The sequence below is a fragment of the Erigeron canadensis genome, chromosome 1, assembly GCF_010389155.1.
Source record: "Erigeron canadensis isolate Cc75 chromosome 1, C_canadensis_v1, whole genome shotgun sequence".
Taxonomy (NCBI): Eukaryota; Viridiplantae; Streptophyta; class Magnoliopsida; order Asterales; family Asteraceae; genus Erigeron; species Erigeron canadensis.
Window position 1 is genome coordinate 59,095,477 of NC_057761.1, and position 23,452 is coordinate 59,118,928.

A 23,452-nucleotide genomic window follows, 5' to 3' on the forward strand; every position below is an offset into this window, starting at 1 on the left:
GAACCTTTTTTTTTTTTGAATTCGTGTTTTTTCCTAGGTTGTATATATATATATTAAAAATTTTGGAAGAGTTTTAAGGATAAAATGATTTTTTATTTTATTTTTTAATAGAATTGATTGACCTAGAAAATTTTTAAAAATATTAATTAGGATAAAGAATTAAGCTCAAAGTGGGAATTAGAGGTGTCAAGTGTACTCTAACATCCTATTTTAGTTATATTATAGATAACTTTTATTTTTATTTAATTTGTAACTCTAGCAACTTTTATAAATAAAATGTCAATAACTATTACTTCTAGTTAAAGTAAAAATTGGTTTGAACCGTTTGATCAAGAAAAAAAAAGTTTATTTAAATTCATATTTTTAGAACATTATTTAAATTCATTTATTTTGTTATTACGAGGTATTTTTCACGCGTAAGTAAAAGTTAAAAAATAAAAGGAAAAGAGGAGTTAGCGTTAGCTTTACACAGACGCATATTATTTATTAACACTATAAATACATATAAATACATATATTATACGAAACCCTATACATATACAGATTTGTTTTCTTGGTTCTATATCGATAATAATTCTGTTTAAATTTAGGGTTTTAATATTTTTATTATTGGATTTAGGGTTTTGAAATTTTAGTCTTTTTGTTGCTTCATTCGCTGCGTTTAGGGTTTCCATTGCGCAGGTTAGTTTCTTGATATTGTATATTTTTATATTTTAAATCTGTTTTTATTATCGATTTAGATTATAAATTTTGCATGATTTTAGGTTTTGTTTTCATTATACCGTTTATATATTTGTGCCCAGTATTGTCGCCTGTAAATCTTGAAGCTTTCGAATAGTTGATTGGTTTGATGAAATATATTGTGAATGGTATTTTGAAAACAGTTGTATTTAGTTATTATTTCTTTTTTTTTTTTTTTAAATTTGATTTGGATTTACTTCTTCAATCATTGCCTCTTATATCGGAACACCATCAACGACCACTGCCGGATGTACAATACAGTTGCTGCCTACAAATCTCGATGCCTTCGGAAGTTGAGTGGTTTTTTGATATAAAACGGTAATCTTGGAGACTTGTTTTTCATGTGGTTTTTTGTTTTGGGTTTTTATCGAAATTGTTGGTTGTTTTTATCAAAATTGTTGGTTGTTTCTTTATAAAAAAAATGGTATCTTGAAGTGGACTGTTTGAATACATTATCATGTTGTTGATTTGAATGTCCCTTCTTTACTTGTCAGTTGTCACCATTTATGTCATATTACAAGCAATAGCAACAATATGATAGGTGATACAATCGCCTATAAATCTTGATAGCTTTTGATGGTCGACTGGTTTTTTGAAATAAATGGTATATTTGAAGTGGGTTTTCTTCTTTATTCTTGAATTTTATAACTAGTTTTTGTTCTCGATACCGTTTTATGTCAGTATGCTTTTTATTGAATTCTTTGGACCCGTTACAGTATGTTTTTCAATGTAATTTGAAGACCCTTTATGTCAGTATGCTTTCGATGTAATCTATTGGCCCTTTCTCTCAGAGTCTCAGTATACTTTCGAGAATTTCGAACTCTTTATGTCGGTATGCTTTCGATGTAATCTATGGACCCTTTCCCTCAGTATGATTTCAAGAATTTCGGACCCTTTATGTCAGTATGCTTTTGATGTAATCTATGGGCCCTAACCCTCAGTATGCTTTCAATAATTTTGGACCCTTTATGTCGGTATGCTTTCGATGTAATCTATGGACCCTTTCCCTCAGTATGCTTTCAAGAAATTCGGACCCTTTATGTCAGTATGCTTTCAATGTAATCTATGGACCCTTTCCCTCAGTATGCTTTCAAGAATATGTCAGTATGCTTTCGATGTAATATATGGACCCTTTCCTTCAGTATGCTTTCAAGAATTTCGGACCCTTTATGTCAGTATGCTTTCGGTGTAATCTGTGGACCCTTTCCCTCAGTATACTTTCAAGAATTTTGGACCCTTTGTGTCAGTATGCTTTCCATATCATCTATGGACCTTTTCCCTCAGTATAATTTCAAGAATGTTGGATGGTCTTCACAGACTGTACGGTAATCACATTAAATTGATGATTTGCCTAATATTGTTCATTCGATGATTTGTTATTTTTGTCAAAGACTCAAAGCTCTGCTTTTGAAAATTCCTCATGTAAACAATGATCGTTTGCCGCTATGATATATGATGTAAACAATTGTCCCTTTTTCAAGAAACTCGGATTTGATCTTCCTTATATTAGGAGTTCATATCAGCGGTTCCAGGTTTTCTGTGAAGTATCAAGTTACATTCTTGCAGCGGAGGTTATGCTATGGCAAAGCACATGATTTTTTGGTAATACAAGGACCCTTTATGTAAGTATGCTTTTGATGTAATCTATTGACCCTTTGCCTCAGTATACTTTCAAATTTTGGACCCTTTATGTCAGTATGCTTTCAAAGTAATCTATGGACCCTTTCCCTCAGTATAATTTCAAGAATGTTGGATGGTCTTTACAGAGTGTACGGTAATCACATTACTTTGATGATTTGCCTAATATTGTTCAATCGATGATTTGGTATTTTTGTCGAAGACTCAAAGCTCTGCTTTTGAAAATTCCTCATGTAAACGATCAACTTATGTGACTATGCTATATGATGTAAACAATTGTCCCTTTCTCAAGAAACTTTGATTTTTGATCTTCTTTACATAAGGAGTTCATATCAGCGGTCCCAGGTATTGTGAAGTATCAAGTTACATTCTTGCTGCAGAGGTTATATGCTATGGCAAAGCACATGAACTTGGTAATCTAAGGACCCTTTGTGTCAGTATGCTTTCGATGTAATCTATGGACCCTTTCCCTCAGTATACTTTCAAGATTTTCGACCCTTTTATGTCAGTATGCTTTCGATGTAACTTCAAGAATGTTGGATGGTCTCTACAGACTGTACGGTAATCACATTACATTGATGATATGCCTAATATTGTTCAATCCATGATTTGGTATCTTTGTCAAAGACTCAAAGCTCCGATTCTGAAAATTCCTCATATAAACGATGAACTTTTGCAACTATGCTATCTGATGTAAACTATTGTCCCTTTTACAAGAAACTTTGATCTGATCTTCCTTATATAAGGAGTTTATATCAGCGGTTCCAGGTTTTGTGTGAAGTATCAAGTTACATTCTTGCTGCAGAGTTTATGCTATGGCAAAGCACATGATTTTTTTGTTGCTAGTTATGGTGAATAACGATTACGTAAGATTATGGTAAGTGTTTATGACAGTAGATTCTAGATTCCCTGTCTCGTTCTTCAACAAGTATTATACATCATTTATAAGCCATTTGGTTTGGTGAATATATCTAGTTGCTGCTTCGTTTGGAAAGCCATTTTGTTTGGTGAATATATCTATTACCTCCAACAAGTATTACATGAGTCCCTGTGCACCATGTTATAGTTATTACTAGACTGCTATACTAGGTTTTTCTCTTACCTTCTTGGTTTTTGGTAATAAACTGAATTAAAAATGGAAGCTATTTTCTATGGTGAGGTTTCATATCTGTATCTTGGCGCTACTTCAACTTGTGTGCTTCATTTTTGACTTGTATAAGCGGCTGGTTCTATCAGGAGTTATTGTCTATGTGTTTTTCATGTGACTATTTGTTTTGGGCCCCCCCCCCCAAAAAAAAAAAAAAAAAAAAGAGCATTGATTGTTTCTAGGAATGCTTACAGTTTGCTCTTTTTGGTGTTTCTTTTGTATGCATTTAGTTACTTGATGCCATTAATTTCAAAGAATGACCATCTACAAAACACAATCTGCATTTTAGTTGTCATTATCATGTAATTGATTTGTATGACCTTTAATAGTCAATTAGTCACCATTTATGTCAATCTATCATCAACAGCAACAATCTGACATTTATATGGTCGCCTATAAATCTTGATAGCTTGCAATGGATTAGTTAGATAATTCTTTAAGTTTGAAAGACTTTGCTTGTTATTGAATGCTTTTCATATATTTTATTATCTTCCACCAATGGGAGGGTTATAATGCGAACTTGTTTGTCCCCCGTTAACCATGGCTTTAAAAAAAATTTGTGGAACGTAGAAAGTTACATTCCGTATGCAAGGATATTATGTTTCAATCAGTTTATGACGACGGTTTCTGGTTTTTTTACTTTTTAAAGTCTAATGATGTTGTCATAGGTTGAGCAAGGTGTTTACCTTTTTAAGTCTAACGATGTTGTCACCGGTTGCTCGTTCGAGTAAGGTTTACTTGTAAGTTTTAAATCGCTGGTTACTTAATAGCTGGGTCTGATGGTTCATAGTCTCAACTCTCAAGAAACTTTGAGTTGATCTTCCTTATATGATGAGTTCATATCAGCTGTTCCGAGCTCTTTGTGAGGTATCAAGTTACATTTTTGCTATTGAAAGAGTTTATGATAGTAGATTCTAAATTCCCTGTCTCGTTCATCTCCAACAAGTATTACACATCATTTGGAAAGCCATTTGGTCAGGCAGGTGGATATTTCTAGTTGCTGCTTCATTGGTGTGCAGCATAGTCATTACTAGACTGTGGATATATCTAGTTGCTGCTTCATTGGTGTGCAGCATAGTCATTACTAGACTGCTATACAACAAGGTTACCTTTTTACTTCTTGGTTTTTGCTAATTAACTGAATTAAAAATGGAAGCTATGTTTATGGTAAGGGTTCATTTCCGTTGCAGCTACTTCTGCTTGTGTGCTTCGTTGCTGACTTGCATGTTCCTTGTTGTATAAGCGGCTGGAGCTAGCAGGAATTCTTGTCTACGTGTCTACATGTCATCGTTTTCTTCCTCTGAAGTTTTATTTATACCTATAGTCTTAGGTATTACTCGAAATCTGTAGCTTTTTCTCCTTTTCTTTCTCATCTTGCATGCCTGAGGAAGCCAAGGATGCAAATTTGTCGACCGTGGTCCAGCAGACCTAAGGAATGACTGGATCACTAATTCATGCCGAGTGCTGACAGATTGTTAACGTCTGTTTGCTCCTTTGCTGCTGCATCGTCATCTATTTTCTTTGTCCGCTTGCGTGATGCGATTTTTTTAGTTTTTCGCTTTCTACATGTACAAGTTGTTTGCATGGCTTATGATGTTGCTAGTTACTTTCAACTTCAGATGCTGGATCTAGTATAATTATAAAGACAAATGCGGGACCACTTTTAAATAGTGGGTCCCATATCTGGTTCTTAGGGCAATTAAAATTGATTTTGTTTGATTTTCCATCTAGCTTACATGTTCCTTTCTTTGTACTGCATTTTGTTTGGTTTAAATATTGAAAGGAGGCTTAAATGCTTGATGACATATTTGCCATAGGTTATCTACATTATGATTGTTTTTTGGAAAAAATCTCTGTTATCTTCTATATTTAAGAACTTTGATAAGCTTTGATCATTTTGCTGGCTTATAGGTTCGAAAAATTTTGGTAGTATCATTGATTCCTGGTTCTCGTATATTTTTTAGGTGGTAGGTTACATTCTGCTTCAAGGTTATAGTAGGGAACATCCATTGGGTTATGGGATCATGTGACAACGTATTCAAGGTCCATAATCGGTCAATGCTCAAGACTAGTTATGTACTAATCGTAGGTTTTGCAAAAAATCCGTTTAGCTTCCTTATCCCCTCTCACGGTTGGTATATGTTTCTTGCTCATTTGTAGGTCCGGCTTATTGGTTTCTAACATAGTGTATGGGTGCCTATAATGGCCGGCAATCCGGCACGTCGTTAATGGATTTAGAAGGAATACCTGTTGACTGGATCTTTGCTGTTGGCTAATCCCGGTTCTTCTATAGTTCTATGGTTATATGTAGTCATTGACGCGTGTTTGGTTTTTTTGTACCTTTTAAAGGCATGAGAATCTGTTGACTTGTCCTGTTTATGTATCCAGATAAAAAAGGCTCTGCAATCAACTCTTCGATTTCTAGAGACCTTGGTTAGTTGCCCTAACACTCTGCATGTTGTTTGTACTTTGTACAAATCTTTCTTTCCTTGTCACCTGCTTTTCGTTGAAGGTTCCTTTTCTTGGTTGGTTGTCTCAGATATTTTTGGATATTCTTACCTTAGTTATTGTATTATTTGTGTCACACGGATTCATTAGAGATACATGTGGATTAATATACAGTTGTCAAGTCTGTGTTTGTTTAATATACATTGTGCTATGCAGTTCCGGATTTGCACCCAATAGCTACTGGTTACTCGTCACAAACTGCCGGACATTTTGTTACACTAGTTTATGTTTGTTGTCTTTTTGGTGTTATGGCACAAAATAGCAGTATAACCAGCAACAGGTGAAGATATAAATTAAGTAATTGGATTTTTAATCTGTAAATAGGGAGAGATTTCGAATTATAGATTTTGTTTGCTTTGAATATTTGTCTACATAAAAAAAGCGGTTTGACGTGTTTTTAGGCCATTTTTTAGTAGATGAGTTTTTGGTTCCATGCTGGTTCTTTCTGAAGTAAACCTGTCATTTTGTAATGGGGAGGCACACTAGTGGTGTAGACCATCTGTTGCTAAAAACAATGATCAGTAGTTTGGGTTCCCGGTTTTCTTAGAACCGCTTGTTACAACAAAATAAACTTAGCCAGTATATACATTTGTAATTATAATTTGTGCGTCTAGTCAAAGATAAATGTTCTTACACCTTCATTTGTCTATGTAATTGGGACAAAACTTTGAGGATTCTTTCAACATGCACCTGACATCTGCTTAACACCGCTTGATGTAAAAATCTCAGCCGAAGTAGAGATCTTACTATAAGTCGACAAAATAATATTCATATTTAATATTGACAAGCTTAGGGTCTTTGGTGGGAGGACAAACCCCAAAGCCAATATACATCAAACTGGTTTTCTAATTGATGGATTTCAAACAATCGGTACATAAGCAAATGATGATTAATTGATTAGTCAGGTTTGTAGGCTGCTATAGAGTCGGAATTATTGATTAGAGAAACATTTGATTTTTAATTGTATGACAAATATCGGGAATGGTGAAGTTACCATTCGATCAAAATTCTTGATATATGCATATAACGATAACAAGGAGAAACATTTTACGATAGCAGGTTATCCAGCATGTGTTAGTAAGTTGCGGGAACCTGTTTTATAATGTATATATGCATCATTTACTTGATCTAGTCATCACCAAAACTGCTAAATATGTTTTGGTTGTCTACTGGAACTACAAATTGTTGATCACACATCAACCGAATGGCAACCGCTAATTCGCAACATCAGAATGGTTTTGTTAGTTGTCATATCATGAGTGCGACATAAATAAGGAATTTGTTATTTGTCATATCATGAGTGTAACATAAACAAGGAATTTGGAAGCCTATGAGTTATAAGATGACTTTCCAACCAATGTTTCAGGTTTCTTATATCTCCGCAAAGAAGAGTATTTTGATATTGTACAACATTGTTCTAGTATTAGAATTTGAGCTTGTGGTTTTGAGCATTTTTCATTCGATGAGTCAATTTTACAAACCTTTAAATATGTATTAAAGATCGAAATTCCCTTCTAAAAGAAGATATGTTTCTATAATCCAGATGTCTGAATAATACTGTACAGTTGCGTATAGTCAAACAGTGTATAAAAATTATGTTTCTACATGTTACATACTAGGTAAATGTTTTTCACCTTCATTTGTCTATGTAACTCGAACGAAACTTTGAGTATTCTTTCAAATCGAGGATGTGAACCGTCTCCAGATATAAACTTATGAATTCTACTATTCAACTCAATGCAACTCGCACCTGACGCCTGTTTCACATTGCTGTCCCTCATCACTTTCCTTACCTTTCTAGACTCATTCCAGTGACCCGTTGAAGCATATGTATTTGAAAGAAGCAAAAAGTTTCCACTATTATGTGGTTCTAATTTGATCAAATATTGCAAAGCTTTTTCACCAAGTTTGACATTTCCATGAAGTCGGGATGCTGCTAGAAGGGAACCCCAAATCGCAGCGGTTGGTTCAAAAGGCATCAGATTTAATAGTTCTTGTGCCTCTAATAGGCATCCGGCTCTACCTAGCAGATCAATCATGCAACCATAATGTTCAACTCTTGGTTCAATCCCATATCTTGGAAGCAAGTTATTGAAATACCAACGACCCGATTCCACCAACCCACCATGGCTACACGCAGAAAGAACTGCAATAAGTGTAACATCATTTGGTATAACACGAGCTCTTTCCATTCTTGAAAACATATCAAGAGCTTCATTTCCAAACCCGTGTGAAGCCAATCCAGCAATAATAGTTGTCCAAGTTATAACACATCTTCCTTTCATGTTTTCAAAAATCTCAATCGCCTTCTTTATGTCCCCTGACTTCGCATACATGTCAATAAGTGCATTATTAAGAGGTACACTTCTTCTTAAACTATGTTCATCTATATACCGATGAATCCATTCACCGAGTTCCAAAGCACCCAACTGAGCACAAGCCGAGAGCAAAGCCAACATCGTGACCTCATCAGGGGGCACATTATCATCTTGCATTCTTCTAAAAACGTCAACCGCTTCACAACCCATGTTTGCCTGAGCATACCCTGCAATCAAAGCCGTCCAAGAAATCACATTTCTCTCCGGCATAACCTCAAACAACGCACGCCCTTTCTCCACCTCACCAACCTTACAATACCCAGAAACCATCGCATTCCAAACCGCCACACCCCTAATAAACATTTCATCAAACACCTTCCGTGCATCACAAACATGTCCACACGCTGAATACATCTGAATCAACCTGAATCCCACATGTACATCTCTATCCAACCCAAAACTAATCGCTTGACAATGAACCCCTTTTCCTAAACCCAACCGACTCACACCCTTTAACAAAAAAGGAATCGTATAGAAATCGGGTCTTAACCCAATAACCCGAGCTTCATTGTAAACAAAAATAGCTTCTTTGACTCGAGAATGACTCGAAAAAGCCTTGATCATGGCATTGTAAAAGTATATATCTTTTTGGGTCTTATGAGAGAAAACAGAAATGGCATGGTCTAAGAGACCTGTGTTGGAGCATGTTTCGATAAATCGACCGAGAAAAAGGTTGTCTTGATCGAAACCTCGAACAAGCATGAACGCATGGGTTTGATAAATGTGGATTCTGTTGGAACATTGGTCTAATAAAAAAGAGATGATATCTTGTGTAGTTGCTGCTATGTACCGGTGTTTAGGTTTCAAGGAGGGTTCGATTCGAGACAACATTCGAGTAAAATGGACGAAGTTGACGTTTTTATTTTTTTGTTAGTAAGTGCAAATATATGAGATTATAAATGGTGATTTACCCAAACACATTTATTACCGTACTAATGTGTAGGGGTGTTACGGAGCCGAGTGATAAAAAACTGGTAGGCTCGAGCTCGACTCTATAGTTCGACGAGCTTTCAGTATGTAGGCTCGAGCTCGACTCGGTGTAGTAAAATATGGTTCGAGCTCGACTCGAAAAGCTCAAAAAAGCCCCGACCTTAGCTTGTTATGTCAATAAATATGGCTCGAGCTCAGCTCGAAGCTTGAAAAGCTCAATGGGACTTGACTATTAAGGTATTATAGATACATATATAAATAAATAATATATTAAAAGCTCGAAAAGCTCAAAAAGTATTCGAGCCGAGCTATGTAAAGCTCGGGCTCGACTCGATAATTATTTCAAGCTTGATTTTATGGCTCGGGCTCGAGCTCGAGTTACTCGATAAAAGCTTTGGTCGTTAGCAGCCCTACTAATGTGTTTTAGGTATTCTATTGTATAAAATTAGAAATATGCCCCCGGGCGATAAGAAGGGAAAATAACGACGACGACACTGACAGGTGGTGGTGTTGATAGCAATGATGAGTGGTGTCGATGGGTTATTGATGTAAAAAAAGGTATTTTAGTTATTATAGGTTTTATATAGATATTGCAAATTAATCTCATTAAGATATTATAGGTAATATTAAGTTGATACTATAAATATTTCAAATCGGGATGTTTAAAATAGTAAATAAAAGATAGAGTCATTTTGAGGTTATCAACTACTTATCTACTTTAAACTTTAGTTGTAAAAGCAAAAAGAAATTATTTATAATGTAATTTCAATAGATATAAATATTGTAACTTTATATCTAAACATTGGTCATCTATTAATTTTTTGGGTAAGAAAATCTTTTATTATTTATTTTAGCATGATATAAAAGATATAAGTTCACTGAAATATTTTTAGAAGAGTGGTGTAAGCAATTACCTAAAAGGATAAGTACCTAGGAATGTATATAACTATACAAGAATGTTTATGTCGGTGTAATGAACTGCTTGGATGTTTATTGTATGTAATGAACTTTCAAATCCAGGTTATTGGATGTATCCGGTCAATCAAAACTTACAAGTGACAACTTATATGATTGACACATATACCCAAATACATCAAATAACTGGGATTTGAAAGTTCATTCCATACTATAAACATCAGAGTAGTTTATTACACAACATAAAAATTTGTGTATACTTCATTGCATTCCCAGGTACATAACCCTTACCTAAATATGTCACAAATTACAATTACTTATATTATATTTCATATTTCAATTTGATATTTTTGTCTTCTTATATCTAATTATAATAAATAAATTTTATATTTGATTAATTTATCAAACATATTTATAAAAGTTAAATAAGTTAAAATCAGTTATCATGTTCCTTTATCAAATAGTAAACATTTAATCTAAGTTTACAATTTAAATGTCTTTTGGATGAAAGTGACAAACTTTCCATTGACATTCAAAATGTTTCACCATCGATGGAATTAAACACGGCATAAACGAACAACTTAAAAATCGTTTGTAATGACGAAATGAAATGACGCGAGCAATTACGTTATAGTATTCATTCCAACCCTGGCCCAGCTGCTTCATTTGTATTGGAAATAGAGATCGAAAACGAGCCGCTGCGTCTCAACTAAACTATTTAATCAAAGTTAAAATCAACGCTGCATAGACAATTGCCCATTGCATTGAGATTTGAGGCGATTCATGATTTCATGTCGAAAGATGTATTTTTTTATCTTAAGATAATTGGTTTGTACAAGTAATAACGAATGATATCAACAACGAATTAACAACCATATATATAACGAGGAGCGTAAGCCCACCAGGCTAAAAAAAGTCAAACCCGACCAGGTAGTATTAGCGGTGACGTCGCCGCTAATACTGCGAGCCCGCATGTCTGTAATGGTAAATCTGGCAGAGAAAATAGCGGGGTAAATCTGGCAGAGAAAATAGCGGGCCCCCTGTCAGTGTCAGAGTATTAACGGCGACGTCACCGCAAATGCCTTAATCGGGTTGACTTTTGCGTGGTGATGTTACCTTGTGCCATATATAATCCGGGGTGTGCAACATCGTCGGACAAAAAAATGTAATATTTACATCAAATCAAAATAAATGATATAATACAACGATGATATGGCAAAATGCTTTTGTTTCGTATTATGGAATTTAAAAAGTGACGTGAGTTGGAAAACGGGAAGCGTAAGCAGTGGCGTAATTGAGTAAAGAACAAGCTAGCTGCCAATTCTGCCATGTCCTACTTAAACTTTGACTATCTTCAAGTCAAAGTCATACTCATGCTAAATAATTTCCAATCTCGATCTCAATATATACATTTCTACAATGTAAGGATTGACTATATATATATTATTCATTAATTTAAATTTTTTTATAAATTAATTAAATTTGAACATGCCAATCACATATTCACATGTTTTTAATATATATATATATATATCTATTAAAAGAGTAGAATTTTAGCCTTCTAAAATACTTTCAAATTTAAAGTTAATCTAAAAATATGTCACATAGGATTTATCCTATGTGTTATCTTCATATTTTTTTTATAATACATACTTAATATATGTCTAAATAATAAATATTTCATGCATATATAAAAACCTATTTCATGCATATATAAAAACCCCGTTGAGAAAGTAAATCAAAACCCATATAAATATTAATTAATAGCTATGCATAAAAGATTTTTAAAAAATGTCTGATCTCATACAAAATTTCTTCCAAAATCCCGTATGTGAATAACTATATGGCTATAAGCCTATAAATAAATATATTACCATAGTTCATCAATTTAATTGAAGAGATGGTAGCTTTACACTTTTATGTAAAAGAAAAATATCATGACATATACTACCTTTTAATCTGCTACTGTAAGTTTCAATTTATTAGTAATCTTATTCATCCACTATTATGCATATATGTGAATGTATCATCTACATACAAACATTTATATATATGTATACATATTTTTATTTGTAAGGTATATATATTGCATACAAAACCATGCTTTTGACAATTAAATAAAAACTATAGGATAGAAATAAGTATAGTTGGGTTGGGTTCAAAAAAATTTTTACTCGTCAAATTGAAACCATTAACCCAAAGTCCATTGAGAGTCGTATATAAAAGTAGTAATTGTTTTGTCTTTCTTTATGTGTAATGATAAAAAAAAAAATAAAAATATATGTTATGTTTGTAGCTTAAATGTTTTCCAAACAAATGTAAAATATATATCATTTAAGAATATATAAATACATAGTGACTTCAAAATAATTTTAACAAAAATGGTAGCTAATAATTAATTATTTGATTGATATATATATATTGGTCACTTCATATAAAAATTATTTAATTATAAAAGTTTAAACAAATTTTAAATCACAGTGGTCAGGGGTGTTTCACTAAACCTGCTATGCGGGACCCCGGGAGAGTTTACTCCAAGGTCTCGAGTTCGAGCCTTGGTAGGTTCTACTCAACGGTATTTTTCAATAAAAGAGGTGGTATGGTGAGAAATGTTATTTAAGATCCGTTTAATGCGGGACCATTTCGTTGTGCTATTAACACACATCATACACGTCTGAGGTAAAATTCACTTGTCAAAAAAAAAGAAATAATAATAATCATGTTCGTGATAGATGAAAACGGCATAATTTGGTTGTAGCATTTAATTTCTAAGTTGCCAAGATTAGTATTTTATTTTCTAGGGTGAAGATTAGATTTTAGTTTATTTTAAAAGGTTGAGATTAAAAGGCAATATTATTATTTTCTCTTTGCTATGGGAACCATAAATATATATAATTACTTCGGCCTATGGGGAGTGACGGATCTAGGAAATTGTTCTAGTGGGGGCAAAAATACTTGATGACTAATAAACCTCATAAGTGTCATTTGACCCCAGAAAAAATAAGCTGCAAAAACGAAGTGAAATGGCCTAGAATGGCTTCAAAATAACCACAAAATTATGCAATAATCAACAAGCAAAATTGCAATAAAACAACAGCAAAAAATGCCAATCACTTGCAAAAAATATTATAAAGAAAACATCTTTCAAACGAACAATTTAAGAAAAAGAAAAAAAAAAAAACTAACGAAAGAGAGCCAATATAGTAAACTTCATCACACTGATTGGATTATGTTAATCAATTGGATTATGTTAATGTTAATTAAATAATTCCTGATTAATCATTGGACGGATCGTAATTTGTCGCACTTAGCCACCACTAACATCTATTTTAACTGGGAAGTAGCTAGTAATGGATGATGAAATATGATAGGACTATAGGAGTATAAAATATTATATAGTCATAGATTCCAAAAAGAAAATTCAATGAATGAGGAGAACACCACTTTGCAAGTAGTTAGCGATGACCAATTTGTTGACCCTTCTTTGCATGTTTTGTTTGAATAAATTAGTCTACCTATCATTTTTAATTTTTTTCCTTTTCATTTAATTTTATTGCGGACGTTTCATTGCTTCCACCCCACGCATATATTTTCAGGAATGTTATACGTTAGAAATAATCAAATTAGTGAATTGAAAAAAGTTTACTTTGTCTTTCACAAATTTGAAAGAGTATATCATTTTTATTCGTGAGTTTCTATGAAAGTTTATAATATTTTTATGGGTTAAATATATATGGGAGTGTAAGTAATTTTTACACTTTTTTATTGTGTAAATGTAACTTTTAATTTGTTTATTGTATATAAGCAACCCGCTAAATTGAACAATTAATGTAAAATTTTACGTTGACCAATCAAAAACTTTTACGTGGAAGCTCATATGGTGTGTCACGTATACACTTTTACATAAATCGTTCAATTTAATGGATTACTTACATACAATAAATCAAATGAAAGTTACATTTACACAATAACCCGATTTTTATCTACATTATTATTTACATTTTAACGACAAATCACAACTTAAAATCTAATAGAGATTTTTGTCTAATAACCTCCTAAAAATACTTCTAACATAAGGAAAATGATTAATCCTTCTAATTACTAAACCTCTTAAAAATCTCCTAACTATAATATTATTATGTGTCAAAATCAAAAGTTAAAACTAAGAAAGATAATTAATGGGATACACATTAATTTAAAGGTTTAATGAGAAATTTTAGAAAAAATATTTGAGAAGATTGATCATTTTCTTTTAAAAACAATTTTGCATTAGTTTTTCCTAATATAGTGATTTAAAAAAAAAAAAACAAAAAATCAAGTGTATATATATAAGAGTTTGACCCCCTATAGAAAATATTCAGAAGTTTTTTTTTTGAAAGTTTTTGTCAACAATAACATTATCAAAAGCTTAGTATAAGGTTTTAACAAATAATTTAACTATTGAAGATGTCTTTTTCATTAAATTGTTAATTTTTTTAAATTTATTTTTATTAAATGAAGTTAAACTAAATTACGGAGTAAATCAAATTAAACTACAATAAAATATACGAGTAGTACGTACATAGAAATGGATTCGTTTGAATTCATAAAAGTTGCACGTGTGGTAGTTTCATAGAACTTTCCCCATGTCAAGTGGAACAACATACCAAATGTCCTCATATATAAACCTTTCATGGGGGCTTAATTTTCCAATTCTCATCCAAATACATTTCACACACACACATCCAAACTTAATTAATCAACAGAAAGGAGAAACATTATATATTCTTTACATAACAGATTCAATTCACATTAAAAAAATCATGAGATCACCAACTAAGACCATAACAAACAGATCAGTTAGAGACGCCGAGTCTGAGTTGAACTTACCACCTGGTTTTCGTTTTCACCCGACCGACGAGGAGCTCATTGTCCATTATCTATGTCGTAAGTCACAGTCGACGTCTGGAACCGCCGCTAGTACCGTCCCCCCACCATTGTCGATTATAGCGGATATCGATCTTTACAAACACGAACCATGGGAACTTCCTGGTACGTTCTTTAAATTTTTTTTTTTTACATCTATCGATTAATTATATAAATTAATGATCCTTTTTTAATTTGTTTTCTTAGAAATGGCGTTGTTTGGAACAAAGGAATGGTACTTTTTTACACCAAGAGACAAGAAATATCCGAATGGGTCCAGACCGAATCGAGTAACAGGAAACGGGTATTGGAAGGCAACAGGAGCGGATAAGCCCATCAAGTCTAAATCCGACCCGAATACGACTGTTGGGATCAAGAAGGCCTTGGTTTTTTACTCCGGAAAAGGGACTAAAGGAATCAAGACAAATTGGATCATGCATGAATATAGACTGATCACCAATAGTCTTGCCACTACTTCTTCCAACAATAAGGTAAATTTTGGGACATTTTGTTGTGTACGTTCAAAAGTAAATTAAGTCGATTTTCTTTTATGGTAGAATTATATGTCGATCTGATTACTTTTTAAATTTTTTTTTTTTTTTTTTTAACAGCTTTTTTAAAAACATTTAAAAAATAAAATAAAAATTGATCTAATAATTGTTGACGTTGTTTACGCTTTGATATTATTTGTAGTTGGATGATTGGGTACTTTGTCGTCTATACAACAAGAAGAACAACCCGAAAGAGATGATCATACCAAAAGACGCTAAAACTACTCATGATACTACTACTCTTCCTACATTAATATTGTCAGATGATCAGTTACAAATAAAAGGGACTAGTTATAGTAGCAACAACAGCGACAGTTTGAATAATTCGTTCGAATATTGCTCGGATGATGGGTTTAGTGGTAGCCTTGAAGGTGATGTCATTTCGCACGAATCGACGCATAATCAACCTTTGACGACGAAAGTCCAAGGTACAAGCCACATGGCAGGAGTAGTAACGGGGAATTTGGATGAAAATGGAAATGATTGGTTTGACAGTTTGAGTTTGGAGGATTTGCATAATTGTTTGGAAGCAATGCCTCCTAATAATCATGACTACATTTATGAAGAAATGCCAATGTTTTATTATTCCCCAAATCAACAGCATTTTCCCCAATAGGATTTTGATCATTTTAGGATTTTTTTAAGTGTTAGATCATGGAGTTTCAGAGCAAATATGGTTTATTATTCTTTTTTGTAAATACACAAGGCTAGATATATCTTGTGATATACAATCATATATTCTTTTTTTCCCACATGTATAATTTTCACCAATTTATAAACGAAAATGATAAATGTGCATTGTGATATATTCTTTGTCCCACATGTATAATATTCACCAATTTCTAAAGGAAAATGATAAATGTAACTATAATATGCATTTTGATATTATTCTTTTAACATATATGGTTTATGGTTATATTTACGAGTAATACTTATGATCGTTTAATCTATTAGCAGTAAATCTCATTGGATAACATATACTCGTATTGTTTAACATTATTACCTCTTTATCTTTATCTTTCTGTATACTATAAGACAACTGACTTAATATTTTATTAACCAATCATAAGTCTCGATTTTATTAAATTGAATATTGATGATGTGTCATAATTATAATAATTACAAACATGATAATGATAAATTAACCTAATTAATGTGTCTAAAGATATGCGTAATAGTAAGATGATGACATGTGCAAAAATCATGAGGCAAAATTAGGAAAGAGAATTAGTGGAATCCACATGTTAAATTCTTAAGGTTTTAGGTTGATGCTTAGGTATATAAGTTAGGTTGATTAATCATTTTCCTTACATTAATTATATTTTACAATTTATGGGTATACAATTCACGGTTATATAAAGATTGATCAATAAACTATTGCACAAATCTTTATACATTTATAACATATTTATAGGGATATTTATACCTACTAGATAAATTGTATAATAAATAAAAAATAATAAATTATAGTTATCTTATTCTACCGTTCCTTCTATCTACCATCGATTAATCTTTTAATATCCATATCCATATCAGATACAAATTCAGATCTTATTTATGTCTCAAATACACAGATTGTTTATAATAATTTAAAGATAAGATAAACTATTAAATATATAAATTTAACTGTAAAAAATGTAGATAAAAATAAATTTAAATATTCATATTAGATACAAATTCAGATCTCATTTATTCTCGTGTCAAATATACAGATTGTTTATAACATTTTAAAGACAAGATAAATTATTGAATAAAATAAAATTAAATGTAAAAAGACTAAGTAAAAACAAATTTAAAAGAATAACTTTTAGCACACTGAACACATATATTATATTTCATCTTTTAAAATACTTTTTTGCAGATAATGTATCATATGTTGAAATTTTTTGAATTAATTAAATGATGGGGAAAAAAAACTTGTCAAGTTGATGGCTAAAACTCGTAATAAATTTAAATTAAGTATTTAGGTTAAAAAGTCTAATTTTTTTTATTTGAAACGAAAAAGTCAATTATTAAAAGTCAAGATCAATCTTTATCAACAATTGGTTTGTATCTACAACGTCATGTTTCCACACACGGACAGTTGTATATTGCAATCTTTGGAGTTAAGTTGAAAAAAGTTCTCAATGTATTGATTTGCGACAAAGATGGTAGGACAAAAAAAAACCTAAAATGAATGTTGTCTATAAAGATGTATTGCAATAGATGAAGGAACACACACATTCTAATGTTTAAACTATTGGAAGGGTTTATTTTTATTTACGTTTTTTACATAAAGGGTCACAATGTGCTAATTTGCGACAAAGATGGTAGGACAAAAAAAAAATACTAATATGAATGTTGTCTACAAAGATGTATTGCAAAAAAAAAAGAGGAAGATACACGTTCTAATGTTCAAACTATTGTAAGGGTTTATTTTTAACTAGTGCTCAGCCATGTCCATTTGACGGATAGTCTTAAAATATACAAATCTAATAATAATTGTGAAACAAAAAGTGTATCACCAATATCACAACTTAATGAATACAAAAGCTAAAAAAAGAAACATATGAAAATTAACTCCATATAAATATTGATTTCAGTTTACCCCTTTATTTTCAACTTTAGTTAAATAAAAAGAGAAACAAAAAGTGTAGAGTATGAAATTTGAAAAATACATACCAATTCATCAACAAAGACCATCTCAAACGTTTTGATTTTCTTCGGGTTGTTCCACTTCGAAACGGTTCATACATGCACAACATAGAGTCGTAGAACATGTTTAACATGTGTTGGTTTAAGATTTTCAAGATAAACTAATGTGGTCTTATTTTTGTTGTTGAATAAGAAGTCATAACGAACCTATAATGGACAACGAATTAAATTAAAAGAGATATTAATAACAATAACATAAGAATTCAATGTTAAATAATAATAATTAAATATAAACAAAGTATATAAATTAAAAAACATTTTTAGTAGTCAATCGTATCTTTTTTTTTCTTTTTTTTTTTTTTTTTTTTTTTTTGTCGTAAGGTTTTTTTTAAGGTTGAGAATATGTGAGAGTTTTTCTAGGTGTTATATATATAAATAATAATAATAAATATTTTTTATAAGATTTTTTTTTAAAGGTCGATCATTTTTTATTAAATAAATATTAAAAAAATAGAGAATTAATATGAAAGAAGTATTAGGCTACAAGAAGGGAATTAGGGATGCTAAGTGTACCCCAACGGTCCAACCCCTCTTTTAGTTATATAAATTACGTTTTTAACATTTTTCAGGATTCTTTTTTGGCTATATATATTTTGAATTAATAAGACTTTTTAGCTACAATATTATCTTGATAGGTAATGATTTAATCTTTATAACAAAGTAAACGTGTGTATTTAACACGAGTCTAAAATTTAGTTTAGTTATTATACTATAATAATAAAATTAATAATCATTTTAAACAAAAAATTAGATCACACTAAATACCTCCACCACGTCCCCATTAGAATTGATAGGTACATGGAATCAATCAATTAAGGAAATATTGCATAGAACATAGGAGGAAAAAACATTTGATGTCGATCATCTGTCACAATGTTTAATGACGTAAGCAGTTGCGTCACGCAATTTTTGGAACCGGAAACTCCTACACGAGTTGCTTCGTCCCAATTCAAACTTTGACTGTTTAGTCAGAGTCTAGTACCAAAGAATCTCAGTATATTCCATTAAACCGATGATATTGTTAACGGTTTTTCGTGAATTTATGTCGGGACACAAATCAACATGTAATCAATCGATTCAAAGCTTTTTTAAAAATCAACATATACATTCAGTAATTTTTTATATAATTAAAATTTTTATCATGTGTTTGATGCAATGAGGCGGACAAATCTGTTGATTATCTTCTCATAGCCTGCCCCTTTGCTTTGGCGGTATGGGAGCGAATTGGTTTTTGATGCAAAGTAAACTCGATTTATGCTTTTCAAGCCCGTATTCATAACATTCGTCACTTTGTTGGGGACAAAAAATGGAAAAAAATATTTAATGTCATTGTTCTTATTGCAATTTGGAGTTTTTGAAAAGTAAGAAACGATGCGGTACATAATTCGGTCTTTTCAACTTCCTCAATGATATTTGAAGAGATGAAATCCATGCATTTATCTGATTTTTAAATGAACTAAAAAGGTAGAGTTAGATTGACATAGTTAGTAATTTGGTACAATAAGTCATATATTTTTTTGAATAGTTGGTAATTTGGTATAATAAGTCATATATTTTTTTGATGTCTCTTTTAGTTTTAGTATCTTGTAATATTTTCATCTTAGTTTGTTGCTAGTTTGGAGTTATAAATAATATTTCATTTTTGCCGTAAAAGAAAATCATTAAATCAATATAATATTTACCATAATGAAATAATGAATCATATAATACATAGGTTTCTTTATATATAGAAAAAACGTGTTCCCAAAAAATTATAAAAAAATATAATTGCCAAAACTCTTTATTAATTTATTGAAGCATTGTATATAGTAAGTTTGTTGTTGAGTCGTGTGAAAGGTCGGTCCAATAACCTTTCCAAGAAATCAGAAGGTAATGTTGTAAGATAAAAATGAAACAGTCCCATTATTTGGACTACCAATTTGAAAAAGATAAATGGTCCACACAATTAAGCTCCCTTTCCTGTAAGCAAGGATCCCACTATAGGCCCCTCATTGTCGTTTGATATCGTGCAAGCTTACGATTAAAAATTTGGAATTTTATTCTTCAAAAAATATTAATAACAAAAACTTATTAGCTTATTTTCTTAAGCAAGAAAATGACAAGATTCCTATACTTCGTTATATATACAAATATATACAATGGATGTAGACAAGTGGACATCATTGTTGACCCGTTCTCCATTGTTTGTAGATATGACATATCCCAATTACATTAGAAATTAATATGGGTATCAGAAGATGACTTAAAGAAAAAAAGAAAATTGAAGATTTTTAGTCAATATATGGCAAACTTAAAAAAAATAAGATGACATTTTTGTAGATATAGTGTTTTTGTTTTAAAATTCATGCGCTTAAAAACAAATGAAAACCATCCAGGCACGTAAAAACAAAATAATCAAATTTTACGTGCGTCTGTCACTATCTATAATATGTTGTAAATTATAGATGAAACATAAAAGTAAACATGATTCTTTTAAATAAACAATGATTTCACTAGTCATAGCTTTTGCCTTTTGAGCTTATGTAATTGTGAACGTGGTGATTTTGCAGCATAGACGATTACATCTACACTCACAGCCATGGTGCGTTCTGAGAGTAGGCGCGTTTGATTATTACCATATGTTTATAATCAAATATTACGGGGTTCAATTGTCAGTTTGATTGTTGACAATATATTTATATAATTGTTAGATGGTTGTTAAGTAATTGTTGATGTATCATTCTTTTTTCGTAGTTATATGTGTAAACCATAAACAATATGCTTAGAGTTTATGTTAACACGTATTACAACGTTAGTTGCAAAGCAGTTCAAGTAAAAATACTAGTCGGCAAAAAAGGATAGTCGACGCAATCATACTTATTTCTTGTTGACGTCACCCTTTTTTTAAAAGTTTGCACGTGATTTATATAGCAGCAGCAGCAGCAGGGAAGGGAACCACCCAATTTGGTTGTGGGCCACTTATTGTCGATACACAATTACACTTGTGTGTATGTATGTATATTCAGAACAAGGTATAAATACCCTCCACGTTCCCTCTATCCTTGCCCAAATTTATTCCATCCTATCCTCCTCATCAATCAAATTTCACACACACACAATCTTCAAACAACTTCAAGTTAACATACAAAAAGCGATTTACTAATTTTTAATTAATCAGAAGATCGATGAGATCACCTTCTATTAAATCAGTAACAACAAAAAGAAGCAGAGATGCTGAGTCTGAGTTGAACTTGCCACCTGGTTTTCGTTTCAACCCCACCGACGAGGAGCTCATCGTTCATTATCTGTGTCGAAAATCAGCTCCACCTTTGTCGATTATAGCCGACGTCGATCTTTATAAACACGAACCTTGGGAGCTTCCTGGTACGTTATTTTTCTTTAAAATCTTCCTGTCGATTATACGTACGTACTCCATTTGAAAATAACTAATGAGCCTTTGTGATATATTTTCAGACATGGCTTTGTTTGGAACAAAGGAATGGTACTTTTTTACACCAAGAGACAAGAAATATCCGAATGGGTCCAGACCAAATCGAGTCACAGGAAACGGGTATTGGAAAGCAACAGGGGCGGATAAGCCCATCAAGTCTAAATCTGACCCGAATACGACTGTTGGGATCAAGAAAGCCTTGGTTTTTTACTCGGGAAAAGGGACTAAAGGAATCAAGACAAATTGGATCATGCATGAATATAGACTTCCCACCCCAAACGATTATCAACATACTAAAGTTTCCAAGGTTAGTTTTGACAAAATTTTGTTTATTAGTAAAGTATATGGTTTTCTTTTCATTTATAATTATTAGCTAGCTTAAAATGGACTCTAATTTTATTGTATGACATGTGTGTAGTTGAATGATTGGGTTTTATGCCGTCTTTACAACAAGAAAAACAATCCGAAAGAGATGGGCATACAACAAAATGATGACATTCAACATAGTCGTGATCTTCATCCACAATTGCCGTTAGGTGAAATACAAAGAGGGGATAGTTATACTAACAATAATAACAGTGAAAGTTTAAATTCGTTTGAGTATTCCGATGGCGAATTCAATGGTAATGTTGAAAACAGCATCATGTTTTCAAGTGACGAAAACAACATGAGACTAGCTGAAACTTTGATGCATAATGTTGATGATGATCAAGATTTTGGAAATGAGTGGCTTGACAGTTTTAGCTTGGAAGATCTAGACCGTTTTTTAGAAACAATGCCTCCTAATCATGACATTTATAAAATGCCAATGATAGATTATTATTCAAGTCAACAACAATATTCTTTTTAGTATTTTGGGAGCTATTATTATTGAGTACATATCTATATGATCCATGAGTTTTGGAGCAGAGTTTATTCATGAAACTTTCAATCATGTAAATACCTTCAAATATGTTTTGGGTCTTCTTTTCCAACATGTTGAAGATTCACATTCACACTAGTTATTAGATGCAGCAAATTATCTTTACACAAACTATACAGCGTTTTACTTTCGTTTCTGACTTGTTTATAATATGATGTTTCAATAATGTAAATACCATAAGCGATACCGGGTCCAAGATTCGACACTAAAAAGGGTCAATTGCTTGATAAAGAAAGGTCAAATTAAGAAAATTATATCGATTTAACTTTTACAATGAAAATTTATATAAGTTGTTGTATTAGTTAGAAGCGGACGAAAACCCACTAACCACCTTTAGGCACAATCGTATCCTCATTCCATATTGACATTCCAAACTAACAATGCACAAGTTTTTTCAGTATACAACTTGGTTTTAAAAAGCGCTAAGCGCACAAAAGCGATAAAGTCCAATTCCGAAGCGTAAAGCGCTAAGCGGAAAAGCGGCGAGATTTTCGTACACGAAGCGCACACTTTATAAAAATATTAAAATTATATATATAGTATTTATAACACAAACAAGACTAAAACATATATCAAAAACTCTTTTATGTAGCAAAGGCACCTTTAAGCAGCAAAACAATCTAGCAGCTAGAAACTAAAAATCACAGAAGATAGGCAGATAGGTATTCAAAAGTAGGTTGTTTAGAGGTTCTA

At 31.9% G+C, this 23,452-nt stretch overlaps 3 protein-coding genes and 1 long non-coding RNA gene across 9 annotated transcripts; 3 read left to right on the forward strand and 1 right to left on the reverse strand.

The window, feature by feature from the left end:
• The first annotated feature begins 575 nt into the window (after positions 1–575).
• Positions 576–6,395, forward strand: LOC122584993. Of its 6 annotated transcripts, XR_006321625.1 has the most exons (6): positions 1,139–3,256; positions 4,195–4,393; positions 4,473–4,630; positions 4,717–4,856; positions 5,491–5,569; positions 5,687–6,395. It is a non-coding gene; the product is annotated as an uncharacterized LOC122584993 (long non-coding RNA). The 6 variants fall into 6 exon arrangements; XR_006321628.1 differs by lacking the exon at positions 1,139–3,256 and having other exon boundaries at positions 3,706–4,393; positions 4,770–4,856; positions 5,687–6,171; XR_006321623.1 differs by lacking the exon at positions 1,139–3,256 and having other exon boundaries at positions 3,707–4,393; positions 5,687–6,171.
• Positions 6,396–7,533: 1,138 nt separating this feature from the next.
• LOC122584991 (pentatricopeptide repeat-containing protein At5g56310) lies at positions 7,534–9,243 on the reverse strand. Its single transcript, XM_043757085.1, has one exon. The coding sequence runs from the start codon at positions 9,241–9,243 to the stop codon at positions 7,636–7,638; it is 1,608 nt and encodes a 535-aa protein (XP_043613020.1). The 3' UTR covers positions 7,534–7,635.
• A 5,709-nt stretch (positions 9,244–14,952) lies between these two features.
• Positions 14,953–16,519, forward strand: LOC122584992 (NAC domain-containing protein 67-like). The gene is made up of 3 exons (XM_043757086.1): positions 14,953–15,288; positions 15,370–15,653; positions 15,856–16,519. The coding sequence occupies exons 1-3, from the start codon at positions 15,060–15,062 to the stop codon at positions 16,327–16,329; spliced, it is 987 nt and encodes a 328-aa protein (XP_043613021.1). The 5' UTR covers positions 14,953–15,059; the 3' UTR covers positions 16,330–16,519.
• Positions 16,520–21,451: 4,932 nt separating this feature from the next.
• Positions 21,452–22,789, forward strand: LOC122607227 (NAC transcription factor 32-like). Its single transcript, XM_043780165.1, has 3 exons — positions 21,452–21,770; positions 21,861–22,144; positions 22,256–22,789. Exons 1-3 carry the CDS (start codon positions 21,572–21,574, stop codon positions 22,685–22,687), a joined length of 915 nt encoding a protein of 304 aa, XP_043636100.1. The 5' UTR covers positions 21,452–21,571; the 3' UTR covers positions 22,688–22,789.
• Positions 22,790–23,452: the final 663 nt, after the last annotated feature.